Source organism: Heptranchias perlo, chromosome 9 (assembly GCF_035084215.1).
Source record: "Heptranchias perlo isolate sHepPer1 chromosome 9, sHepPer1.hap1, whole genome shotgun sequence".
NCBI classification, from domain to species: domain Eukaryota; kingdom Metazoa; phylum Chordata; class Chondrichthyes; order Hexanchiformes; family Hexanchidae; genus Heptranchias; species Heptranchias perlo.
The window spans coordinates 17,981,736-18,005,021 of NC_090333.1; the positions used below are offsets into that span (position 1 = coordinate 17,981,736).

The 23,286-nt window shown below is 40.4% G+C and overlaps 2 protein-coding genes and 1 long non-coding RNA gene across 8 annotated transcripts in view; 2 read left to right on the forward strand and 1 right to left on the reverse strand.

The window, feature by feature from the left end:
- Positions 1–3,285, forward strand: part of mtf2 (metal response element binding transcription factor 2) — a 44,959-nt gene extending 41,674 nt beyond the window's left edge. For both annotated transcript variants that reach the window (XM_067989937.1, XM_067989938.1), the window contains one exon: positions 2,274–3,285. In XM_067989937.1, coding sequence (XP_067846038.1) covers positions 2,274–2,622 — 349 coding nt within the window. In that variant the 3' untranslated portion in view covers positions 2,623–3,285. The remainder of the gene's footprint in view (positions 1–2,273) is intronic.
- Positions 3,286–5,405: 2,120 nt separating this feature from the next.
- Positions 5,406–9,681, reverse strand: LOC137325159 (uncharacterized). Its single transcript, XR_010963831.1, has 2 exons — positions 9,309–9,681; positions 5,406–6,589 (listed from the first exon to the last, which is right to left on the reverse strand). It is a non-coding gene; the product is annotated as an uncharacterized lncRNA (long non-coding RNA).
- ccdc18 (coiled-coil domain containing 18) overlaps positions 9,610–23,286 on the forward strand; it is a 104,447-nt gene continuing 90,770 nt past the window's right edge. For 3 of the 5 annotated variants that reach the window (XR_010963829.1, XR_010963830.1, XM_067989933.1), the window contains exon 1: positions 9,610–9,791. The gene's annotated coding sequence lies outside the window, so the exon portion shown is untranslated. The other 2 variants (XM_067989934.1, XM_067989935.1) reach the window with 2 other exon arrangements.

Below are 23,286 nucleotides of genomic sequence, written 5' to 3' on the forward strand. Positions count from 1 at the left end.
TCTCTTTTTCTTAATATAACTATAAAAGTTCTTTGTATTGGTTTTGACATGTTTTGTAAAAACCCACACTAGCTAGAAATGAAGTGCATTCATTTTTCCAAGTTCCATTTGCTATGATACTAGAATTGATTACAAACCTGTTTCCTTCAGTTGAAAAGAAAGTTACTTGAGGACAAAGTATGACGATCAGGTGAAAATAGCATTGAGCTTAGTTGTGATGCTCGCAATGGAGAATTGCCAGTTGTCTGTACATGACGATTAGTTACTTGGGCGTTTTACTGGAGGGTCACTGGTGCCTATGAAACCGTACCTCAGAATTAGCACCGTTTGAGAGATTGGGGGAGAAAATCGTGTGGGACTGAAATTAATTAAAGGTAATTTACAGGTGATCTGCGTACATACCTACCAACCAAAGTTGGCAACGTTCAGACTTTCTGTTTTTACCACCGTACAATATTTTCTCAAAGTTGTGTTCTTTTGTATATGGCAACTAGGTGGCCTTCAAGAGTGTTTGATCTTCTTGACCACAGGCTAGTGCAGGGCCGTCCTAATATTTGGAGCTGGGGCTGAATATGTATCAAAATCAGTGAGTTGACTATGCAATTATACAGAAATGTGAGCCCACATAGGCAAAAAATGCCAGGTGCCCATACTGTGAGATCCCACATGCGTGTGTGTATACATACATACAATATATATTCAAGCATCCTATACACACATCAAGCATCCCATACATAAAATTGCAATGGCTTTCTGCTCCTCTTCCTCCCCACCTCTGAAACCTGAAAACTTGGGAGCTTCAGCCCTTTAAAATTCCTGGGCCTGGTCGATTGATGAAAGTTGTTCCTGCTTAGAGCAATAACTGCACCCTGATTTGTCAAATCCAGTCAGGCCCAACATAAAAGAGCTGAAGTCAGCTTTGTGCACAAAAGCAAATAGAAAAGGAACTGACTGGAGTTTTGCAGCCTTGATCAATGGAAATTGCATGCAGTATTTTGGACATCCTAGGCTAGTGCATTGTTAAAGTGCTGACTAGATAATCAGTATTTTCATCTGGCCAGCAAAAAGAATCAAGCTGGGTGCTAATTGGTCAGGGCTGTTGAGCCAAATGGGTATCTGACAGCAACAGGATGGTTTATGGTATAGGTCATTTTTCCCTTTGGGCAGGAAGTGGAGCAATAACTTATATCTTAGTTTGTTACAAATTAATGTACTTGGCTGGAGTAATCTTATCCTATTGTAAGAATAATAAGCATCGCTAAAAAGTGACAGTGTTTTGGCGTGAGGCAATTTTTGAGAACTGTGCTGGTTGAAAAGCTGGAAATATTAATTCCAGAAATTCTTTTGATTAGCTCCAATATATAGACTTTTCAAATGGCCCATGTCACTGAAGAATGGTAACATGATGTGGGTTTTTTTGTACGTCATCCTCACATGGTTCTCCTTTCCATAGATGTGTGGTTAAGGTTGGCAGCAAATAGAGGCCAGGCACTTCACTGTAGAGGACCCAGAAAGGTCCCATAGGAAATCTTGCAGACTGAGACCCTTTCTGATCATCCATTCACAGTGGGTGTCATTAGATGCTTGATTTTTTAAAAATGGGAACAAGTTTTTTTAAAATAAAAATAAAATGTAAGCTGGGAGTTAAAAGGAAGATATGTACACTCGCCACCTTCCTTTGTTTGTATTTTCTTAAAATTTACAACAGATTTTGATTAACAGCATAGTGAATGTCAACTGCATCAAAATTGTTTAAACATTTTTGAGCTGTTATAGCCTAAATTGTCAAAGTAACATGTTTCAACATTTAAGAATCTGTTAGTACAACTTATTAAATGACACTTTCATATCCAAGTGAAAAATTTGGTGCAATTTTAAGTAGTTCTTCATTTTAATTCTAGCAATGCTCTTTATACAGAGGGAATTTTATAAGCATTTATTTATTGGGAGTAGTTTTTCTGCTGAAGAAAAATAATTTTTATTAATTTGAAAGTTGAACTTGCATTTTATCTTCAGCCTCCTGTCCCAGAAATCTAAATTGTAATAATTTGAAAATAGGTACTAGCCATGACACATAATTCTGTAGGTGGGAGCATTCTGACAGACTGTTTAATAGTGGTACCTATGCAGTGAAACGGAATAAAACTGTTCATGTTCTTGATGTGTAAAATTATTATAGCAAGTTGTGTTGAAATTTAGAATTCTCAGTGTTATTTTTTAGGCAAATTGCTCCTTTTTAAAATTTCAGCTTGTCTATCTTATTTTGATTTTAGTCTTTCTGGTCCAAGAAGGAGAACTCGCACTGGTAGATCTTGGCCATTGACGTTGCAACGTTTGAAAAAAAGACGAGGCCGCACTTCAGCTAGAACCTTTCAGGCCCAGACCTCAGAAAGTGGGAATGATAATGATGAAAAAGATGATTGCCAGTATGAAGGACTTGATGCAGAAATCATCAGTGATCAGGACATGCACCTGAATCATTTAAAATCATCAATTACCAACTATTTTGGTGCTGCTGGTAGACTTGCCTGTGGTGAAAAGTATCGAATCTTGGCTCGTCGAGTGACTCTGGATGGCAAAGTGCAGTACCTGGTGGAATGGGAAGGAATAACTGCATCTTGATTCCTTGTAATATTTAAGTTTCTTTTAGAAGCTTAGTTTATCTTGTGAACTCTTGAACCTTTAAAGCTGATCTTTTGACAGGCCTTAAGGTCTTACTGTGTCTCTGCTTTTATCTATTTCTAGTAAACTTTATTCCTATGCAACTGAGAACGTTAAACCCTGGGAGTGGGTAATTTTGAGTGTAAATGTTAATTAGCCATAATTTTCAGGAACCATTTGCAATATTTTAGTGACTTTTTCCACTCAGGCTTGTTCGAAGAATTTTGGTGCTACTGCTTACAACTGTGTACTTAAACAATACCTGCAGGGATTAATTGATCTGTAGGTCAGTCTGTACCAAAATGAAATGTAATTTTTTATATTGTCTGTAGTGCTAGTAGATGTTTTCAGATTTTTAAATGTATTGAATTCACAGGGTGAACAGAGTATTGCCTTTTGATGTAGCAGTACTGTACCTGGCAACTTTGCTGTACCTTAATGATCACACTGATACCTCTGGAATTTTTAAAAATGTTACCCATGATTGTTTTTAAAACTGCCAACATTTTTGTAATGCTAGTGTAAGCAAACGTGTTAGTTATTGCCATTTGTTTCTAAAGGATTTGAAATGGGCTGGTGTAGCCAAAGAATAAACAATTAAATCCACATGTTTATAAGTAGAAATGAGCAAGCGTATAGTTTCTCAAATATTCACACCAAATTTACATGCAGTATTGACTATCTTCTCACTCCACATCCTGCACCTGTTTATCCCCCCTCTTCACAATTATTTTGCCTTTTCCCATTGTAATGAAATACCTCTTTATTTTCAGGTGTCTTAAAGAAGGTGCTAATACTTCTTGGGATAAGATTCCATGGGCACTGGCAGCTCTCCAGCACATTGTTACTTTTTGGTTGATGTATCAAATTTGGGCTCTGCCTGGATGTAATAAGCACAGTTTGGTAACTGGTTGCTTTAGTCACGGTGATATTTTTCTCTACTGCCTAAGTTTGTTAAGCAGTCAGTTCATGTGCCTTATTTTTGGTCAGAGCCTTTTTATTTAGTCTTGGGATATGGGTATCGCTGCCATGGTTGACGGTTCTTACCCATCCTTAGTTGCCTTGAGAAGGTGGTGGTGTGGGCCTTTCTGAATCACTGTAGTGCATGTGGTGAAGCTACACCCACAATCCTTTTTAAGTTGGGAGTTCCAGGATTTTGATCTAGTGAGAATGATGAAGAAAGGGTGATATATGTCTAAGTCAGGATGGTGTGTAATTTTGTGGGGGGAGGGGGGTGGTGATGGTGTTCTCATGCACTTCCTACCCTTATCCTTCTTGATGGTGGATTTTGTGGGTTTGAGATATGCTTCTGAAGTAGTGTTGGTGAGTTGCTGGAGTGCAGCCATGGTACGTGGATTGGGTGGATGTGTAGGCTAGTGGATGAGGTGCCAATCAAGTGGAGTGTTTTATCCTGGATGGTGTTGAATTTCTTGCAGCTGCACCCATCCAAATGAATGAAGAGTATTCCATCACACTCCTGACTTGCAGATGTTGGAGAGGCTTTGGGGAGTCAGGAGATGAGCCACTTGCACAGAATAGTCAGCCTCTGAACTGCACTAGTAGTTATGGTAATTGTGGCTGGTCTAGTTGAGTTTCTGGTCAATGGTGACCCTCAGGATGTTGAAGGTGGGGTAGTCAGTGAAAACCAAACTGAGCATCGGTGAGGTTATTGATGGGTAAGTGCTGCTTGATAGCGCTGTTGACAACTCCATCCATCACTTTACTGATGATTTGGAGCAGAATGACTGGGCAGTAATTGTAGATTTTCCACATTGTTAGGTAGATGCCACTGTTGTAGCAATGCTAGAACAGCTTATCAGAAGCACTGCTAGTGCTGGAGCAAAGTGCAACAGTGCCTTGCTTGGAGACTAAAAAGTAAGTATAAATAGTTTAGTATTTATAATTAAAAGCAGGCATTACTCCGGTATGACTGAGGCATGACAAAAGTGTAACACAAGTGAGTGTGACAATAGAAAGTGAATACAGAAAAGTCAGAACATTATTCTACAGCGTCACCTATTAGCCAGAGTATGCAACTAGAACAACAATTTGCATTTATATAGCACTTTTTACATAATAAAACATCCCAAAGGGCTTTACAGGAGCATTATCAAACAAAATTTGACACCGAGCCACATTAGGAGATAATTAGGACAGGTTACCAAAAGCTTGGTCAAAGAGGTAGGCTTTAAGGAGTGTCTTAAAGGAGGAGAGAGAGAGAGGCGGAGAGGTTTTGGGAGGGAATTCCAGAGCTTAGGGCCTAGGCAGCTGAAGGCATGGCTGCCAATTGTGGAGCAATTAAAATCGGGGATGCTCAGAAATCTTGGAGGGTTGTAGGGCTGGAGAAGGTTAGAGATAGGGAGGGGAGGGGCGAGGCCATGGAGGGATTTGAAAACAAGGATGAGAATTTTAAAATCAAGGCATTCCTGGATTGGGAGCCAGTGTAGGTCAGCGAGCACTGGGGTGATGGGTGAATGGGACTTGGTGCAAGTTAGGATACCAGCATTAGAGTTTTGGATGAGCTCAAGTTTATGGAGGGTGGAAGATGGAAGGCTGGCCAAGAGAGCATTGCAATAGTCTAGAGGTAACTAAGGCATAGATGAGGGTTTCAACAGCAGATGAGCTGAGACAGGGGTGGAGATGAGTGACGTTATGGAGGTGGAAGTAGGCGGTCTTGGTGATGGAGTGGCTATGTGTTTGGAAGCTCATCTCAGGGTCAACATCATTACAGACAACTGTTTACATTCAGGATTTCCATTCTAAATGTTTATAAAGACAGTTGCAACATTAAGATGTTAACATAACATGACCAAAAATTGTGACAACGGGAAATTGCACTGGAAGTACACATGCACAAGATTTTTATTAATACTCTTCAATCTCCTGTGACGTTGCCCAAGGGGAGTGAAGGCCTAATGTAGTTTTCAGATGAAGCAGGGTTAGAAAACAAGGATGATTGGATGAGAACATGCAGACATAATTCAGTCCACAATTTAAGGTTATACATTCCATTTTTATATAATACTTTTGATATTTGTAGTTAGTAAAATTTAAGGTAATTTGGGAGGCAGAGAAGTTGATTTGGTTGGATGATAGGAGTTTCTCTGTACTGGAGGCCAGGGAGCTGGGAGATGCAACACTGATGCTACAGTGCCACTATTGGTTGGAGGGTGTAATTAGTGGCAGTTTACATGGGCAGTTTCCATCATAAATGTGGAGACAGGAATTTATAATGGAAAAGTTGATATAAAACTTGACTAAACAAGACATGAAGGTGTTGTAGAGGAAATGCATGCAGTCAAGATTTTTTAATAAGATATCGATGTAAATTGATAGGTTCATATTAACTCTAGGAATCATTTATGGGAAAAAGTGTTTTTCTTGGGCACCTATGCATAAGGTTGGGTAGATAATTAGTGAATTATGAGTAAAAGTATTCACATTTTATCTAATGGGTTTACATTTGGAAAAAAAAGAATATTTCTGTAGTTTTTGAAGCCTTGAAAATCAGATGATGCTTTGTGAAGGTACTTAAATCATTGTGAAGTCACATCATCTTTGTGATGCTATAACCAGTGGAAGTGATTATTCTCAGTTATTTCTCTGAGGGTTTAATAATTGAAGAAACCACTGAGCTTCTGACTGCAGTTCAAAACCAATGTGTAGATCACAATTACCTTTAAGTAAAACTAAAGCCAAAACAAAACATTTTTTTATAGAAATAGATGGATGAAATGAAACTGGTTAAACCTGTTCCAGAAGTATTTGAGTCCACAAAACCTGGCATTTCAGACAAAGTAGGACAGGGTGTCCAAGCTTTTCTCTTCATGGATGACTGCATTGTTGGCTACCATGGAACCTCCGGGGACACATAAAAATTTAGAATTTCTCCACCAATGAGGCAAGTGTTGAAGTCGTCACCTTCCCTCTACAAAATTCAAACAAACCAGCAACGAAGAATATAAGTGCACATAGGAGAGTTGTGAAAGCTCAAGGACTTCACATTACCTGCAGTTCTAGTTTTTCACTAATGCTCCACCCAACAAAACAAAAAAAAGCCAAGGGAAAATATTTATCATATATCCCACTCATTTAGAATAAGTCTCACTTGTTTTGTTTTGAAAGTATGATTTACTTGATGTTTCTCTAAACATAGCTTCAAATATGTGTTTTGAAAACAGAAAATGCTGGAAATTGGAAGCAGATCTGTTAGTGGCTGAAAGTTTTTTAAAAAAACAGGTTAACATTTTGGGAGGAGACTATTTATCAGAACTCCACTACCAAAGTATTTCAACCTGAAATGTTAACTTTTTTCTCTTTGTGCTGCTGACTTGTGTATTTTTGACATTTCCCAATATTTCCAATTTTTCTTTTTATCAATCTATATGGTTAAATAAGTTTGTAAAGAGTTGGGGTCGGTGCTGGGTCCCCAACTCTTTACAATCTATATTAACGATTTGGAGGAGGGGACCGAGTGTAACATATCAAAGTTTGCAGATGATACAAAGATGGGAGGGAAAGTTGAAAGTGAGGAGGACATAAAAAACCTACAAAGGGATATAGACAGGCTGGGTGAGTGGGTGGAGATTTGGCAGATGCAATACAATATTGGAAAATGTGAGGTTATGCACTTGGGCAGGAAAAATCAGAGAGCAAGTTATTATCTTAATGGTGAGAAACTGGAAAGTACTGCAGTACAAAGGGATCTGGGGGTCCTAGTGCAAGAAAATCAAAAAGTTAGTATACAGGTGATCAAGGCGGCCAACAGAATGTTGGCTTTTATTGCTAGGGGGAATAGAATATAAAAACAGGGAGGTATTGCTGCAGTTATATAAGGTATTGGTGAGGCCGCACCTGGAATACTGCATACAGTTTTGGTGTCCATACTTAAGAAAAGACATACTTGCTCTCGAGGCAGTACAAAGAAGGTTCACTCGGTTAATCCCAGGGATGAGGGGGCGGACATATGAGGAGAGGTTGAGTAGATTGGGACTCTACTCATTGGAGTTCAGAAGAATGAGAGGCGATCTTATTGAAACATATAAGATTGTGAAGGGGCTTGATCGGGTGGATGCGGTAAGGATGTTCCCAAGGATGGGTGAAACTAGAACTAGGGGGCATAATCTTAGAATAAGGGGCTGCTCTTTCAAAACTGAGATGAGGAGAAACTTCTTCACTCAGAGGGTGGTAGGTCTGTGGAATTTGCTGCCCCAGGAAGCTACATCATTAAATAAATTTAAAACAGAAATAGACAGTTTCCTAGAAGTAAAGGGAATTAGGGGTTACGGGGAGCGGGCAGGAAATTGGACATGAAGCTGAGTTCGGATGGGTCAAGGCCCTGTGGGTGGCGGAGTGGCCGGGTCCTGCTCCGACTACTTGTGTTCTTTAGATTTGAGGTTAGGATCAGATCAGCCATGATCTTATTGAATGGCGGAGCAGGCTCGAGGAGCCGATTGGCCAACTTCTGCTCCTGTTTCTTATGTTCTTAAGTGTGAGATTTATAATCAATAAGATGGAAACTGATTCCAGTACTATTAAATATATGGAAGCTGACTTTGAGGATTTCACTTCCTCTGAAAACTTTATTCATGCTGTTGTCATTTCCAGACTCAACATTTTCCAATGTCCTCCTTGGTGGCATCCTGAGTAGCTCCTGCATAAATTATCTCACCAAAGACTATGCTCCATCCTATCCCAAAATCCTGCTAATCATCCCTGACAGTGCCCATCTCTACTGATTTCCCCACCCCACAGCATTTTAAAATCTTCATTCTCAAATCCATACAAGGTCTCGCTCTACCTTATCCCTCCAGCCCTTTCTTTCCATATATCCTCTGCCTCTTCAATGTGTTACCTGCTTCTTTAGCACGCCCATTGGTGGCACAGATTTCAGTCACCCTACCTCCACTCTTCCTAAACCCACCTTGCTAATTCTGTCTGCATCTTAAAACTAACCACGTTTGTTGTGCTGATTACAGCCTGACTTTCATTCACCAAATGAGGCTGGGGCTGCATTGCTTCGGTAATTACAGGTATTGGGATATTTACATTGACAGTGACTTTATGAATTCGACCTCTTGGTGATCACCCCTACTTTCCCTCCAGCTCTGCTATGACATCCACCTGTGAAGCAGGCACCTTGGGGCATCTTGCTAAATTATAGATTGTATAAATAAGATACTCAGAATCATATAGTACAGAAAGAGGCCATTTGGCCTATCGTGATTGGGCTAGTTCTGTGAAAAAGCTATCCAGTTAGTCGCACTTCCTCGCTCTTACGGTCCTGCAATTTTTTTCCCCTGTGTCTCATACACTTTCGGAAGTTAGTATTGACTATACTTCCACCACCTTTTCAGGCAGTGCATTCCACATCATAACTTACTGCTGAAAATAAACCTTATCTCCCTGCTGGTTCTTCTGCCAATTATCTTAAATCTGTGTCCTCTGGTTACTGACCCTCCTGCCAGTAGAAACAGTGACTTCCTAGTTACTCTATCAGAACCCCCACAATAATTTTGAACACCTCTATTAAATCTCCCCATAACCTTCTCTCTGTTCTAAGGAGGACAACCCCAGCTTCTCCAATCTCCACATCGTAACTGAAGTCCCTCATCCCTTGGTACCGTTCCAGTGAATCTCTCCTGCACCTTCTCTGAGGGCCTTGACGTCCTTCTTAAAGAGGCAGGTCGACCAACATTGGTGCTATTTTTTGTAAAGCAGAATGGGTGAGTCCAGGCAGCTACGGTGTCAATAATCCTCCATTGCGTGCTCTTTTCGTGTATCCCCGGAAAGCAGAGACACCTCCTCCCGGCCGCTGCCGTCTGTTTAACGGTCGCTCGCGCGCCCACCTCAATTTGACGAAAAACGCGCGATTGCGGGCGGCAGCACCGGGTACGGCGGCCGCGAGGGCCCCGGCGCTGTCCAATCAGAAGCGGCTGCCCGCCGAGCTCAAAACGTAGCTTTCAGGCGAGTAAGAGCAGCTCAGCGGGAAGATGGCGTCCGCTCGGTTGGACTATTTTGGTGCCATGGGACAGGCGTTGCATGTGTGACCTTACCACTGGCAACCACCGGCTTTTCCCCCCCCCCCCCCCCTCATGATAAATTGCTGTGGTTGTTGTCGAGTCCTGCAGGTAATGCACGGCTTTAGTAAATTAGTTACGTTGATTGCGGCCTGACTTTCATCCACCAAACGCGCCCGGGGTTGATTTGTTTTGATAAATGCGGGTATTGGGATATTTAACATTGACAGTGGATTTAGGAATTCGATCACTGTTTCAACTTCCGAAATTGCGCAATGACCATGTAAAGTCCTAGAGTTGCTATGTGCTCAGTTCATCTGTTCGAGAATTATTAGCGAGTTGTAATAACTTCGAAACAGCAGGTAAGTCTCTCTTTGATATTAACAGTACTTTATTTTCATACACCATATCCCTGTCGCTGCACGATGGAAAAGTTCTGCGGATGATGTAGTTGCTAAGATCCAGAAGTTGATTTTTGAGTGATTGATTATGGGTAAATAGAGGTAGCCATGGTTACTTATAGACACAATCATGGTTGGGAGTAATAAGACTAAGGTTTACAAGGAAAAGAACCCTCACTAGAGGTAAATTCTCGTGGGTTTTGTGGATGTCATATGGCTCCTGAGATTAAATTACAGCCTCTTACTTTATATCACGTTTTTGTTTGTCTAAACCATTCTCAAAATTAAAAATGTCAATAACAAATAACATTGATCAGAAACTGGGTGGTGCTTGTACAAAATGTGTTTTGGTTATATTAGTGGTTTGTACCTTTTTTATTTTTGTTGAACATTTTTATTGCACTTTTGGGAAATAAGTTATTTTTCATAAACTGCCTTTTCCCACTGTTTATACTTTATTCACTGAATTTTATTTTTCATATCAGAATTGTTTTAAAAACCTAATCTTCATGGTGGGCTTTTGTTAGAGGTCTTCTTTCACACCAGAAGTAGCTTCATATGGAAATCTTAGATATTGGCATCCAGGATTGGCTTCATTGTCAATTTGAAGGTGTCCTCGCTGGGGAAAATGAGCAAGGTTCGGTACATGTCAGTGAAAAATGTAAATTGGCAGATTTTCACAGGACTGAAAACTTCCAATCGATAAATCTCTTATGAAAGATGAGATGCTTTAACTTTTTTTACAGTACAAAGTGCTATACTAAAATAGACCTGTGCTTCCCTTAAACATATTTATGATTGTCAATTTGCTTATTTTTGGGGCATCTTGTGTCGCAATGTAATCTCACTAAATTTGTAGTATTAGTCCATGTAAGATGGACAGAAATTGTTTTAAATCACTTGTTTTGTATAAATAGAATAGATGTTGGATCAATTTCTGTAAAAGTTAACCTCTTGTACAACTGCCACCATGAAGTCACTTAAACAACTGGTTTATTTTAAGGAGGATACGTGTAATCATTGCAGGATTCACAGGAGGATATAATGGAATTTGTCCTCAAGTGAATTAAGAGCCTGTTTATGTGTTATAAACTGCATGTTAATACTTGGGATATTAAAATAGTGGAGTCTTGTGGCTACAAAGTTCTTTCATTGTGTCATAGAGGAAATGCAATCACATTCATTTGGTTGCTGAGTGGGTTGTCATGGCTATGCCTAAGGAACCATTTCTATTGGTGGGTTTAAATTGTCCGGTATAGCAGTGGCTGTGGGATTAAATAAAAATGTTTGAAGTAGCAATGGAACTTTGCCACATTAAAGCAAAATTTAAAATGAATATTTATGAGCTTGTATAGGTGTCAGTTTGGTTCAGTTAGTAGCACTGTCACTGAGTCAGAAGTTTGTGTTTTCAAGCCCCACTTCAGGACTTGAGCTCATGTGGGCAGACAATTCACTGCAGTACTGAGGGAGCATTACAGAAAGTGCTGTTCTTTGGATGATATTAATTGAGCCCCACTTGCCTGCTCAAGTGGATGCCTGAGTGTTGCCTCCCAGTGTTCTTCCCCACCTTCTATTGGCCAACACCACCATTTTAAAAAGTGGTCAATCATTTCATTGCTGTTTGTAACACCTGCTGTGTGCAAATTGGCTGCTGCATTAACCTGTATGGTCTACTGTTAATTCAAAGTTGTTTATTGTTTGTTTGGGGGAGGGGGGAAATAAAATCTATCCAGTAATTTTAATTAAGTAATTTGAATAAAATAGCATAGGTGTTTCTGCATGATTTCAATTCAAATTAACTGATAATTAAGCAACTTTGAATTAGGAGGAATATTTAGTATAAATACAAATAATTCTCTGTACCCTAGAACCTGTAATTTAAAAAATGTTTTCCCCTTGTTAAGCAAGAAGTGCTTTCCCTACTTTTGAAATATATTCTGCTGAAAATAATTGAATAAGTCTGGGTGATTGTGCATTTTGGATCTCTCCTTGCACCAGAAGAGCTGCTCTCTCAATGCCAATTATGGTTGTTTCAGATAGTGATTCCATAGGGAGCCCTGTGGTTAGGTATACAACACAAGATATTTATTTATGAGGAAGGCCATTCAGCGTATCTTCTTTAATCATTCATTAAAACTCTACTGTGCCACCTCCCTCCTCTCCTCCCTTCCCCCCCCCCCTTCCATTGCAGCATCTAATTTTTTGTTAAATGATTCCAGGGTTTTTGTCTCCACTACTCTACCTAGAAATCTGTTCCATTGGAGCAGGAGTAGGCCATTCAGCCCCTCAAGCCTGTTCCGCCATTCAGTGAGATCATAGCTGTTCTGTATCCTAACTCCATTTACCCACCTTGGTTCCATATCCCTTAATATCCTTGACTATCAAAAATCTATCAATCTCAGATTCAAAATGATTAATTGAGCTAGCATCTACTACTTTTTGTGGGAGGAGTTTCATGCTTCTACTACCCATTGTGTGAAGAAGTGTTTCTTAACTTCTCTTTTGAATGGCCTGGCTCTAATTTTAAGGTTATGTCCCCTTGTCCTAGACTCCCCCAGCGGAAAAAGTTTCTCTCTATCTATCCTATCAATTCCTTTCAAAATCCTCAATCAAATCAGAGAATCATAGAATGGTTATGGCACAGAAGGAGGCCGTTCGGCCCATTGAGCCTGCGCCGGCACTCTGCAAGAGCAATCCAGTTAGTCCCACTCCCCCGTTCTTTCCCCGTAGCCCTGCACATTTTTCTCCTTCAGGTACCTATCTAATTCCTTTTAGAAAGCCACAATTGACCCTCCTTCCACCACCCTTTCAGGCTGTGCATTCCAGATCCCAACCACTCGCTGCATAAAAAAAAAGTTTCTCCTCATGTCGCCTTTGGTTCTTTTACCTTAAACCTGTGTCCTCTGGTTTGCGACCCTTCTGCCAGTGGGAACAGTTTTTCTTTGTTTACTTTGTCTAGACCCTTCATGATTTTGAACACCACTATCAAATCTCCTCTCAACCTTCTCTGCTGCAAAGAGAGCAATCCCAGCTTTTCCAGTCTATCCACATAACTGAGGTTCCTCATCCCTGGAACCATTCTAGTAAATCTTTTCTGCACCCTCTCTCAGGCCTTCACATCTTTCCTAAAGTGCGGTGCCCAGAATTAGACACAATAACCCAATTGCGGCCGAACCAGTGTTTTATAAAGGTTCAACATAACATCCTCGCTTTTGTACTCTATGCTTCTATTTATAAAGCCCAGGATCCCATACGCTTTCTTAACCCGCTTTCTCCACCTGCCCTGCCACCTTCAACGATCTGAGTCCATATACCCCCAGGTCTATCTGTTCCTGCACCCCCTTTAGAGTTGTACCCTTTAGTTTATACTGCCTCTCCTCGTTCTTCCTATCAAAATGTATCACCTCACAATTCTCGGTGTTAAATTTCATCTGCCATGTGTCCACCTATTCCACCAGCCTGTCTATGTCCTCTTGAACTCTATCACTATCCTCCTCACTGTTTACTACACTTCCAAGTTTTGTGTCATCTGCAAATTTTGAAACTGTGGCCTGTGCACCCAAGTCCAAGTCGTTAATATATATCCAGAAAAGCAGTGTTCCCAGTACCGACCCCTGGGGAACACCACTGCATACCTTCCTCCAGTCTGAAAAACAGCCATTCACCATTATCCTCTGTTTCCTATTATCTAGCCAATTTTGTATCCATGTTGCCACTGCCCCTTTTTATTCCGTGGGCTTCAATTTTATTGACGAGCCTATTATGTGGCACTTTATCAAACGTCTTTTGGAAGTCACCCCTTAACCTTCTATATCCCAGGGAATACAAGCCTAGTTTATGTAATCTTTCCTCATAATCTAACCCTTGGAACCTTGGTAACATTCTGGTGAATCTGTGCTCCACTCCTTCTACTCCTTCCTAAGATGCGGTGCCCAGAAATTTTCACACACTACTCCGAGATGTGGTCTAACCAGGGATTTGTATAGCTGTAGCAAAACTATCCCCCCTTAATATTCTAGTCCTCTAGATATAATGGCTAACATTCCATTAGCCTTTTTGATTATTTTTTGTACCTGACAACTACATTTTAGTGATCTGTGCACATGGACCTCTAAATCTCTTTGGACCTCCACTGTTACCAGCTTTTCACCATTTAAAATAATACTCGGATCTATTCTTATTTGGTCCAAAATGGATGACCTCACACTTAGCTGTGTTGAAATCCATCTGTCACAGTTTTGCCCACTCACTTAATCTATCAATGTCTCTTTGTAATTTTATGCTCCCATCTACACTACTTACTATGCCAACAATCTTTGTGTCATCGGCAAACTTGGATATATGGCTTTCTATTGTGTTATCTAAGTCATTAATAAATATGGTGAATAGTTGAAAACCCAGCACAGATCCTTGTGGGACACCACTAGTCGCTTCCTTCCATTTTGAGTACATACCCATTATCCTTACTCTTTCATTGATCAACATTAGAATAAAGAGTAGTTCAGAAATAGGAGGGATCAGATGGCAAAAAAGAAGCAGACAAAGATGGGTTTGGAGTGCATGCGCGTAAATGCACGGAGCATGGTAAATAAGATTGATGAGCTGCAGACACAAGTAGCCGCGTGGGATTATGATATAGTCGTAATAACGGAGACCTGGCTGAAACAAGGGGAGGAATGGGCACTTAATGTTCTTGGCTACAATGTATTCAGGAAAGATAGGGAAGGAAAAAAAGGAGGGGTGGATGGCTGTATTTATCAAAGATACTGTTACAGCACTAGAAAGGGATGATGTGCTGTGGATTCAAAGACATAATTTATTTGGTTAGAATTAAGTAACAATAGAAGAGTTAGTACGCTGCTGGGTGTATACTATAGGCCACCAAATAGTGGGATGGAGGTGCAAATTGCAGAAAGATGCAAGAACTATAGTGATAATGGGGGACTTCAATTATCCCAATATAATCTGGGAAAATAACAGTGCAAAGGGCAAAGAGAGGGAGGAATTCCTGAAATGTGTACAAGAAAACTTTCTTGATCAGTATGTTTCCAGCCCAACGAGGAAGGAAGCATTGCTGGATCTAGTTCTGGGGAATGGAATGGGGCAAGTAGAGCTTGATTCAGTGGGGGAACATTTGGGAAACTGATCACAATATCATTAGGTTTAGAGTAGTTAAGGACAAGGATAAATCAAAATTTCACCTGAGTTGGAAATGGATCTGGTCCAGGTGGATTGGAATCAAAGATTGGCAGGTAAAACAGTAAATGAGTAATGGGAGGCCTTCAAAATGGAGATAGTTCGGGTACAGAGTAGACACATTCCACGAGGGGGAAAGGAAGGGCATCCAAAGCTAGAGCTCCCTGGATGACTAAAGTTACAGAGATCAAAATGAAACAGATAAAGGAGCCTTATGGTAAATGTCACGTTCATAATTCTGTAGAGAACCAAGATGAATACAAAAAGTACAGGGGAGAACTGAAAAAGGAAGCGAAGAGAGTGTCTGAGAATATAAAAGGGAATCCAAAAGTCTTTTACAAACATGTAAATAGTTAAAGGGTAGTCAAAGGAAAGGTGGGGCCAATTAGGGACTAAAAAGGAGATCTTGTGGAGGCAGAGGGCATGGCTGAGGTACTAAATGAGTACTTTGCATCTGTCTTCACTAAAGAAGAGGATGCTGCCAATGTCACAGTAAAGGAGGAGGTACTAGAGAAATTGGATTAGATAAAGAGGAGGTACTTAAAAGGTTGGCAGCGCTCAAAATAGAAAAGTCACCCGGTCGGGATGGGATGCATCCTAGGTTGCTGAGGGAAGTAAGGGTAGAAATTGCGGAGGCTCTGGCCACAATCTTCCAATTCTCCTTAGATATTGGAGTGGTTCCAGAGGACTGGTGGATTGCAAATGTTACCCTGTTCAAAAAAGGGGAGAGGGATAAATCTGGCAGCTACAAGCCAGACAACCTAACATTTGTGGAGGGGAAACTTTTAGACACAATAATCCGGGACAATATTAATTGACACTTGGAAAAAGATGGGTTAATATATAAAAGCCAGCATGGATTTGCTAAAGGCAAATCTTGTTTGACTAACTTGATTGAGTTGTTTAATGAAGTAACAGAGAGGGTCTCCTAATCTAAGGAAGGATATACTTGCGTTAGAGGCGGTGCAACGAAGGATCACTAGATTGATTCCTGGGATGAGCGGGTTGCCCTATGAGAAGAGATTGAGTAGAATGGCCTATATTCTCTGGAGTTTAGAAAAATGAGAAGTGATCTCATTGAAATGTATAAAATTCTTAAAGGGCTTGACATGGTAGATGCTGAGAGGCTCTTTCCCCTGTAAAGTTATGTTTTGAGGTCATAGTTTCAAGATAAGAGGTTGGCCATTTAGGAGCGAGGTGAGGAAACGTTTCTTCACTTAGAGAGTTGTGAATCTTTGGAATTCTCTACCTCAGTGGGCTGTGGATGCTCATTTGTTGAGTATATTCAAGATTGAGATTGATTGATACATTTAGTGTCCAAAAAAATCTAAGACTATGGGGATAGGGCAGGAAAGTGGAGTTGAGGTAGAAGATCAGCCATGATCTTACTGAATGGCAGAGCAGGCTTGAGGGGCCAAATGGCCTACTCCTGCTCCTATTTCTTATGCTCTTATGTTAAAAACATCTGTAGATATGGGGGTGATGCCAGATGACTGGAGAATTGCAAATGTTACACCCTTGTTCAAAAAAGAGTGTAAGGATAAACCCAGCAACTATAGGCCAGTCAGTTTAACCTCAGTGGTGGGAAAACTTTTAGAAACGATAATCCAGGACAGAAATAACAGTCTCTTGGACGAGTATGGATTGATTAGGGAAAACCAGCACGGATTTGTTAAAGGCAAATTGTGTTTAACTAACTTGATAGTTTTTTGATGAGGTAACAGAGAGTGTAGATGAGTGCAATATAGTTGATGTGGTGTATATGGACTTTCAAAAGGCTTTGATAAAGTGCTGCATAGTAGGCTTATCAAGATTGCGGCCCATGGAATAAAGGGGGCAGTAGCAACATGGATACAGAATTGGCTACGGGACAGGAAATAGAGAGTAGTGGTGAACGGTTGATTTTCGGACTGGAGGATGTGTACAGTGGTGTTCCCCAGGGGTCGGTGCTGGGACCACTTCTTTTCTTGATATATATTAATGACTTGGACTTGGGTGTACAGGGCAATTTCAAAATTTGCAGATGACACAAAATTTGGAAGGATAGTAAACAGTGAGGAGGATAGTGATAGACTTCAAGAGGATAAAGACAGGCTGGTGGCATGGGCGGACACGTGGCAGATGAAATTTAACACAGAAAAATGCGAGGTGATACATTTCGGTAGGAAGAATGAGGAGAGGCAATATAAACTAGAGGACACAACTCTAAAAGGGGTGCAGGAATAGAGAGATCTGGGGGTGTATATACACAGATCATTGAAGGTGGCAGGGCAGGTTAAGAAGACAGTTAAAAAAGCATACGGGATCCTGGGCTTTATAAATAGAGGCATAGAGTACAAAAGTATGGAAGTAACGATGAACCTTTATAAAACACTGGTTTGGCCACAACAGAAGTATTGTGTCCAGTTCTGGGCACCGCACTTCAGGAAAGATGCGAAGGCCTTAGAAAGGGTGCAAAAGAGATTTACTAGAATGATTCCAGGGTTGAGGGACTTTAGTTACATGGATAGACTGGAGAAGCTGGGCTTGTTCTCCTTGAAACAGAGATGGTTGCGAGGAGATTTGATCGAGGTATTCAAAATCATGAAGAGTCTAGATAGAGAGAAACTGTTCCCATTGGCAGAAGATTCCAGTACTAGAGGACATGGATTTACGGTGATTGGCAAAAGAACCAAAGTTGACATGAAGAAAAACTTTTTTACACAGTGAGTGGTTATGATCTGGAATGCACTGCCCGAGGCGGTGGTGGAGGCAGATTCAATCATGGCCTTCAAAAGGGAACTGGATAAGTACTTGAAAGGAAAAAATTTGCAGTGCTACGTGGAAAGGGCGGGGGAGTCGGACTAGCTGGATTGCTCTTGCATAGAGCTGGCGCAGACTTGATGGGCGGAATGGCCTCCTTCCATGCTGTAACCTTTCTATGATTCTATGAAAAGGCTGTTAAAAAGTCAAATCGGATCCTGGGCTTTTTTAATAGAGGCAGAGAGTACAAAAGCAAGGAAATTATTCTAAACCTTTCATAAAACACTGGTTAGGACCCAGCTAGAGAATTGTGACCAATTCTGGGCACCACACTTTAGGAAGGATGTCAAAGCCTTGGAGAGGGTGCAGAGGAAATGTACTAGAATGGTACCAGAGATGAAAGACTTCAGTTATGTGGTGAGACTAGAGAAATTGGGGTTGTTATCCTTAGAACAGGGAAGGTTAAGGGGAGATTTTGATAGAGGTTTCAAAGTCATGAAGGGTTTTGATAGAGTAGATAAGGAGAAACTGTTTCCAGTGGCAGAAGGGTCGATATCCAAAGGACACATATTTAAGGTAATTGGCAAAAGATCCAGAGGTGACATGAGGGAAAAAAAATTTATGCAGCAAGTTGTTGTGATCTGGAATCACCTGACTAGCTACTGAGAAAAGTCAGTTGCCTCGTGGATGTTGCTGATATAATTAACACAAGCAGAGCAGCTGTTTGGTGCGCTGGAAAACACAATGCCAGGTCTCCATTGGTTGAAAATCAGAAATCAAAATAAAGATTTCTCCTAATGGGTTGGTCATTTGTGTTTATCTAACATAATTCCTCTTTTTTACGTGTAATTACTCAACATGATATTGTATCTAACTTGAAATGAAAGTTACCCATACTCCATTGTTAGATTTAAAAAAAAAATGAGTGGCATGACTGCCAATACTTGCCGAAGTGACTTGCATCTTTGCCGTTGGCTTTTTGTTAACACCGAGGATGGAGCTCTGTGCATGTGTTCTTGCACATTTGTGCAGAACTCTTCTGTTCTTAGCAGAAGAGCGACTGGGAGTATAACAGGTCTTTTGGTTCCATATTGCTCTAAGTACTGCTGTCAAACTGGCATAGAACTGTGCCATAAATGTTGGCATACTCTAGTAACTACTCAAAAGAGGCACTATCTCATTGACCATCTAAAGCCAAAGTGACCTGAGCCCACTGCTTTAGCTACCACCTCAAAGCGCTCCTGCTTGCTAAAATGTGCCGCACTACTCTTTCATTGACTTTGCACCTGAATTATATTACAAAATTTGCATCGCTATGAAGCAGTTGTCCGGTGCATTGATGGAATAAGTACAGTATAACTGGTCTATAAAGCAAAACAATGCACCCCGTGACAACTTAAAATGACTCTCTCTTCTGACTTTAGATGACAGCAAATTAGTAATTTCCCTCGGAACAACAGAGACCATGAATTTCTGTTCACCTCCCCCATCATGATATTGCTTGCCCTGCAAGGTTGTCTCAGCCTTGGAGTCAGAAGGTTGTGGCACTGACTGACAATTCCCAGGACCTGATGGTTTCCACCCCAGGGTTTTAAAGGAAGTAGGTGAGGAAATTGCAGATGCTTTAGCCATAATCTTCCAAAGTGCTCTCTATTCAGGAATTGACCCTTCAGGTTGGAAAATTGCAAATGTAATTCCATTATTTAAGAAAGGTGAGAGAGAAATCAGGAAATTATAGACCTTTTAGTCTAACATCTGTTGTGGGGAAGTTATTGGAATCTATAATTGAGGACAGGGTGATTGAGCACTTAGAGAAACTTGAACTGATTAGAGAGAGCCAACATGGATTTGTAAAGGGCAGGTCATGTCTAACGAACCTAATTGAATTTTTTGAGGAAGTAACTAAAGTAGTAGACAGGGGACTGTCTATGGATGTAATTTATATGGACTTCCAGAAGGCATTTGATAAGGTTCCACATAAATGACTGTTAACTAAAATTCAAGCTCATGGAATTGAAGGCAAATTATTGACTAGGAGATTGGTTAGGCGGTAGAAGACATAGAATAGGAATAATGGGTATGTACTCGAATTGGAAGGAAGAGACTAGTCAAAAATCTATCGATCTCAGATTTAAAATCATTAATTGAGCTAGCATCTACTGCTTTTTGTGGGAGAGTTTCATACTTCAACCACCCTTTGCATGAAGAAGTGTTTCCTAACTTCTCTCCTGATGGCCTGGCTCTGATTTTAAAGTTATATCCCCTTGTCCTAGACTCCCCCACCAGCGGAAAAAGTTTCTCTCTATCTATCCTATTAATTCCTTTCAAAAATCCTAAAAAACCTCAATCAAATCACCCCTTAACCTTCTATATTCCAGGGAATACAAGCCTTGTTTATATAATTAATCCTTCCTCATAATCTAACCCTTGGAGCCCTGATACCATTCTGGTGAATCTGCACTGCATTCCTTCCAAGGCCAATATATCCTTTCCCAGGTGCAGTGCCCTGAGCTGTGATCCCACAAGGATCTGTGCTGAGGCCTCAACTATTCAATACATTTATTAATTACTTAGATAACACAATAGAGAACCATATATCCAAGTTTGCCGATGACAGAGATTGGTGGCATAGTAAGTAGTGTAGATGAGAGCATAAAATTACAAAGAGACATTGATCGATTCAGTGAGTGGAATGCCAGTAAAGGTGAGGTCATCCATGTTGGAGCAAAAGACGATAGATCCAAGTATTTTTTAAATGATGAAAAGCTAGGAACAGTGAAGGTCCAAAGAGATTTAGGGGTCCATGTACACAGATCACTAAAATGTAGTTGTCAGGTATAAAAAATAATCAAAAAGACTAATGGAATGTTAGCTATTATATCTAGAGGGCTAGAATACTAAGGGGGGAAAGTTTTGCTACAGCCATACAAATCCCTGGTTAGACCACATCTGGAGCAATGTGTACAGCTCAGAGCACTGCACCTGGGAAAGGATATATTGGCCTTGGAAGGAGTGCAGTGCAGATTCACCAGAATGGTATCAGGGCTCCAAGGGTTAGATTATGAGGAAGGATTAATTATATAAACAAGGCTTGTATTCCCTGGAATATAGAAGGTTAAGGGGTGATTTGATTGAGGTTTTTTAGGATTTTTGAAAGGAATTAATAGGGTAGATAGAGAGAAACTTTTTCCGCTGGTGGGGGAGTCTAGGACAAGGGGATATAACTTTAAAATCAGAGCCAGGCCATCAGGAGAGAAGTTAGGAAACACTTCTTCACACAAAGGGTGGTTGAAGTATGAAACTCTCCCACAAAAAGCAGTAGATGCTAGCTCAATTAATGATTTTAAATCTGAGATCAATATATTTTTGATAGTCAAGGGTATTAAGGGATATGGAGCCACGGCGGGTGGATGGAGTTAGGGTACAGATCAGCTATGATCTCATTGAATGGCAGAACAGACTCGAGGGGCTGAATGGCCTACTCCTGTTCCTTTAAACTTGAATTTTTATTAAAAATAAAACTTCTTTATTGAGTAAATTTCCAGGGGGGGATCTCTCATGGATATAATAACTTGTGAATTAGGTAATTAGTAGATCTTACAATCACATCAAACTGTTACTAGTCTGCTCCAGATCCCACCTGAGATGTAAATAATTTTTATATCCAGAGTAAAATGAGTGCATTTCACAATGATCAACAGACAACAAGAAAACATATTAACAGCTGAACCCTTAATTAATTAGCAACTGTTGATATATGGTCAATTCCCAGGTGGACAAGATAGCATTGTCTTCCTAATGTCTCTTGAGCTCGCTCAACTGTTTATTCAGCCAGGTCCTTTTAAACGGAGAAAGTGATTGTTTACTGCAGGCTGGATATTGGTGGATTGATCCTGCTCTTGAGGGATGAGTTGGGGGAGCAGATATCATGCCCTTCTTGTCCAGTAATCATTACGCTGTGCTAGGTACAGGAAATCCTTGAAAGCCTGTTTTCAAATGGAATGGATATAGTATTGTGTAGATTATACTGCTTGCTACAGTTTCACCCTTTTCCCAATGCTTGCTGAATGTTCATGACTATATGGCAGTTTCTGTAAGCCAACGGCGTCCCTTACAAATGAAACATGTCTTCTTTATTGATTGCCACGTATACTCATGTTTAACATTTACCTCCCCATTCCCCCAATTGTGGTAAACTGCTTACTGTCAAATACATGAATGCCCACCAAATTCTTCCACCACTTCCAAAGGTGATTAAATACCATGTTGCCAATGTGTACAGGCTAAAACTACTTGGTCAGATTTATTTAGATGTGGAATACTACCTAGGAGCAGAAAGACACCGCAAGAAATTAAACAGCACAAGACTTTAAAAAAAAATTGAATCTGTACTCAAGTGATTAATCACCCCCTTTTTAGACCAGAATTTCTTATAAATGCAAGTTGTATTTGTGGGACATATTTTGGTAAAGTTGGAAGAATAGATTAATCTCCAGAGGGATTTATTGACATGGGTTCACTGCGTTAAAGGCGCTATATAAATGCAAGTTTATGTTAATTTCACGTGACAAAGAACATTGCATTTATATTCCCAAAGAAAGAAAGAACTTCGATTTATATGGTGCCCTTCACGACCTTGGGACATTCCAAAGCACTGCACAACCAGTGACGTACTGTTGGTCCATTTGTGAAGTATGCTTCCTTTGCATGGTTACCATTCCCTTCCTCTTCCAAGCTATCAACTTCATCCCTGCTCTCTTTTCTCTCTTCCCCCACCCTGTCCACGCTCATCCTCTGTCCTTCAACTATCAGCCCATATTTAGCTTTCCTTTCCTCTCTAAGATCCTCAAATGTCATTGCCACGTGCTCGAAAATCACCTCTCCCATTGTTTCCTGGTTGAAACTCTTCAATACAGTTCCTGTCTTGATCATAACACTGAGACCACCCTGGTAAAATGCAAGTTCTAACATAATTTTTTTTTAAAAGCAGTCAACATTGGACACTTGGACAAGAAAATGCACTTGTGGTTGCTTAGAGTCCTAAGAAACAGGTGAATTTTTATTATTTAAATAATCTGCAAGTGGGTAATTAGGGTGGGTAATTAGTGGTTGTGATACCAGACCAGCAACCCATGTGGCCATGAATTCAATAAATCTGGTTATTTGTGGGCTAGTGCAAGAAAAAATGACAATGAAAACTGCCAGATTGTTATAAAAACCCACGAGTTCACTTGTGTTCTTTAATGAAGGGAATGTGGTATCTCCAC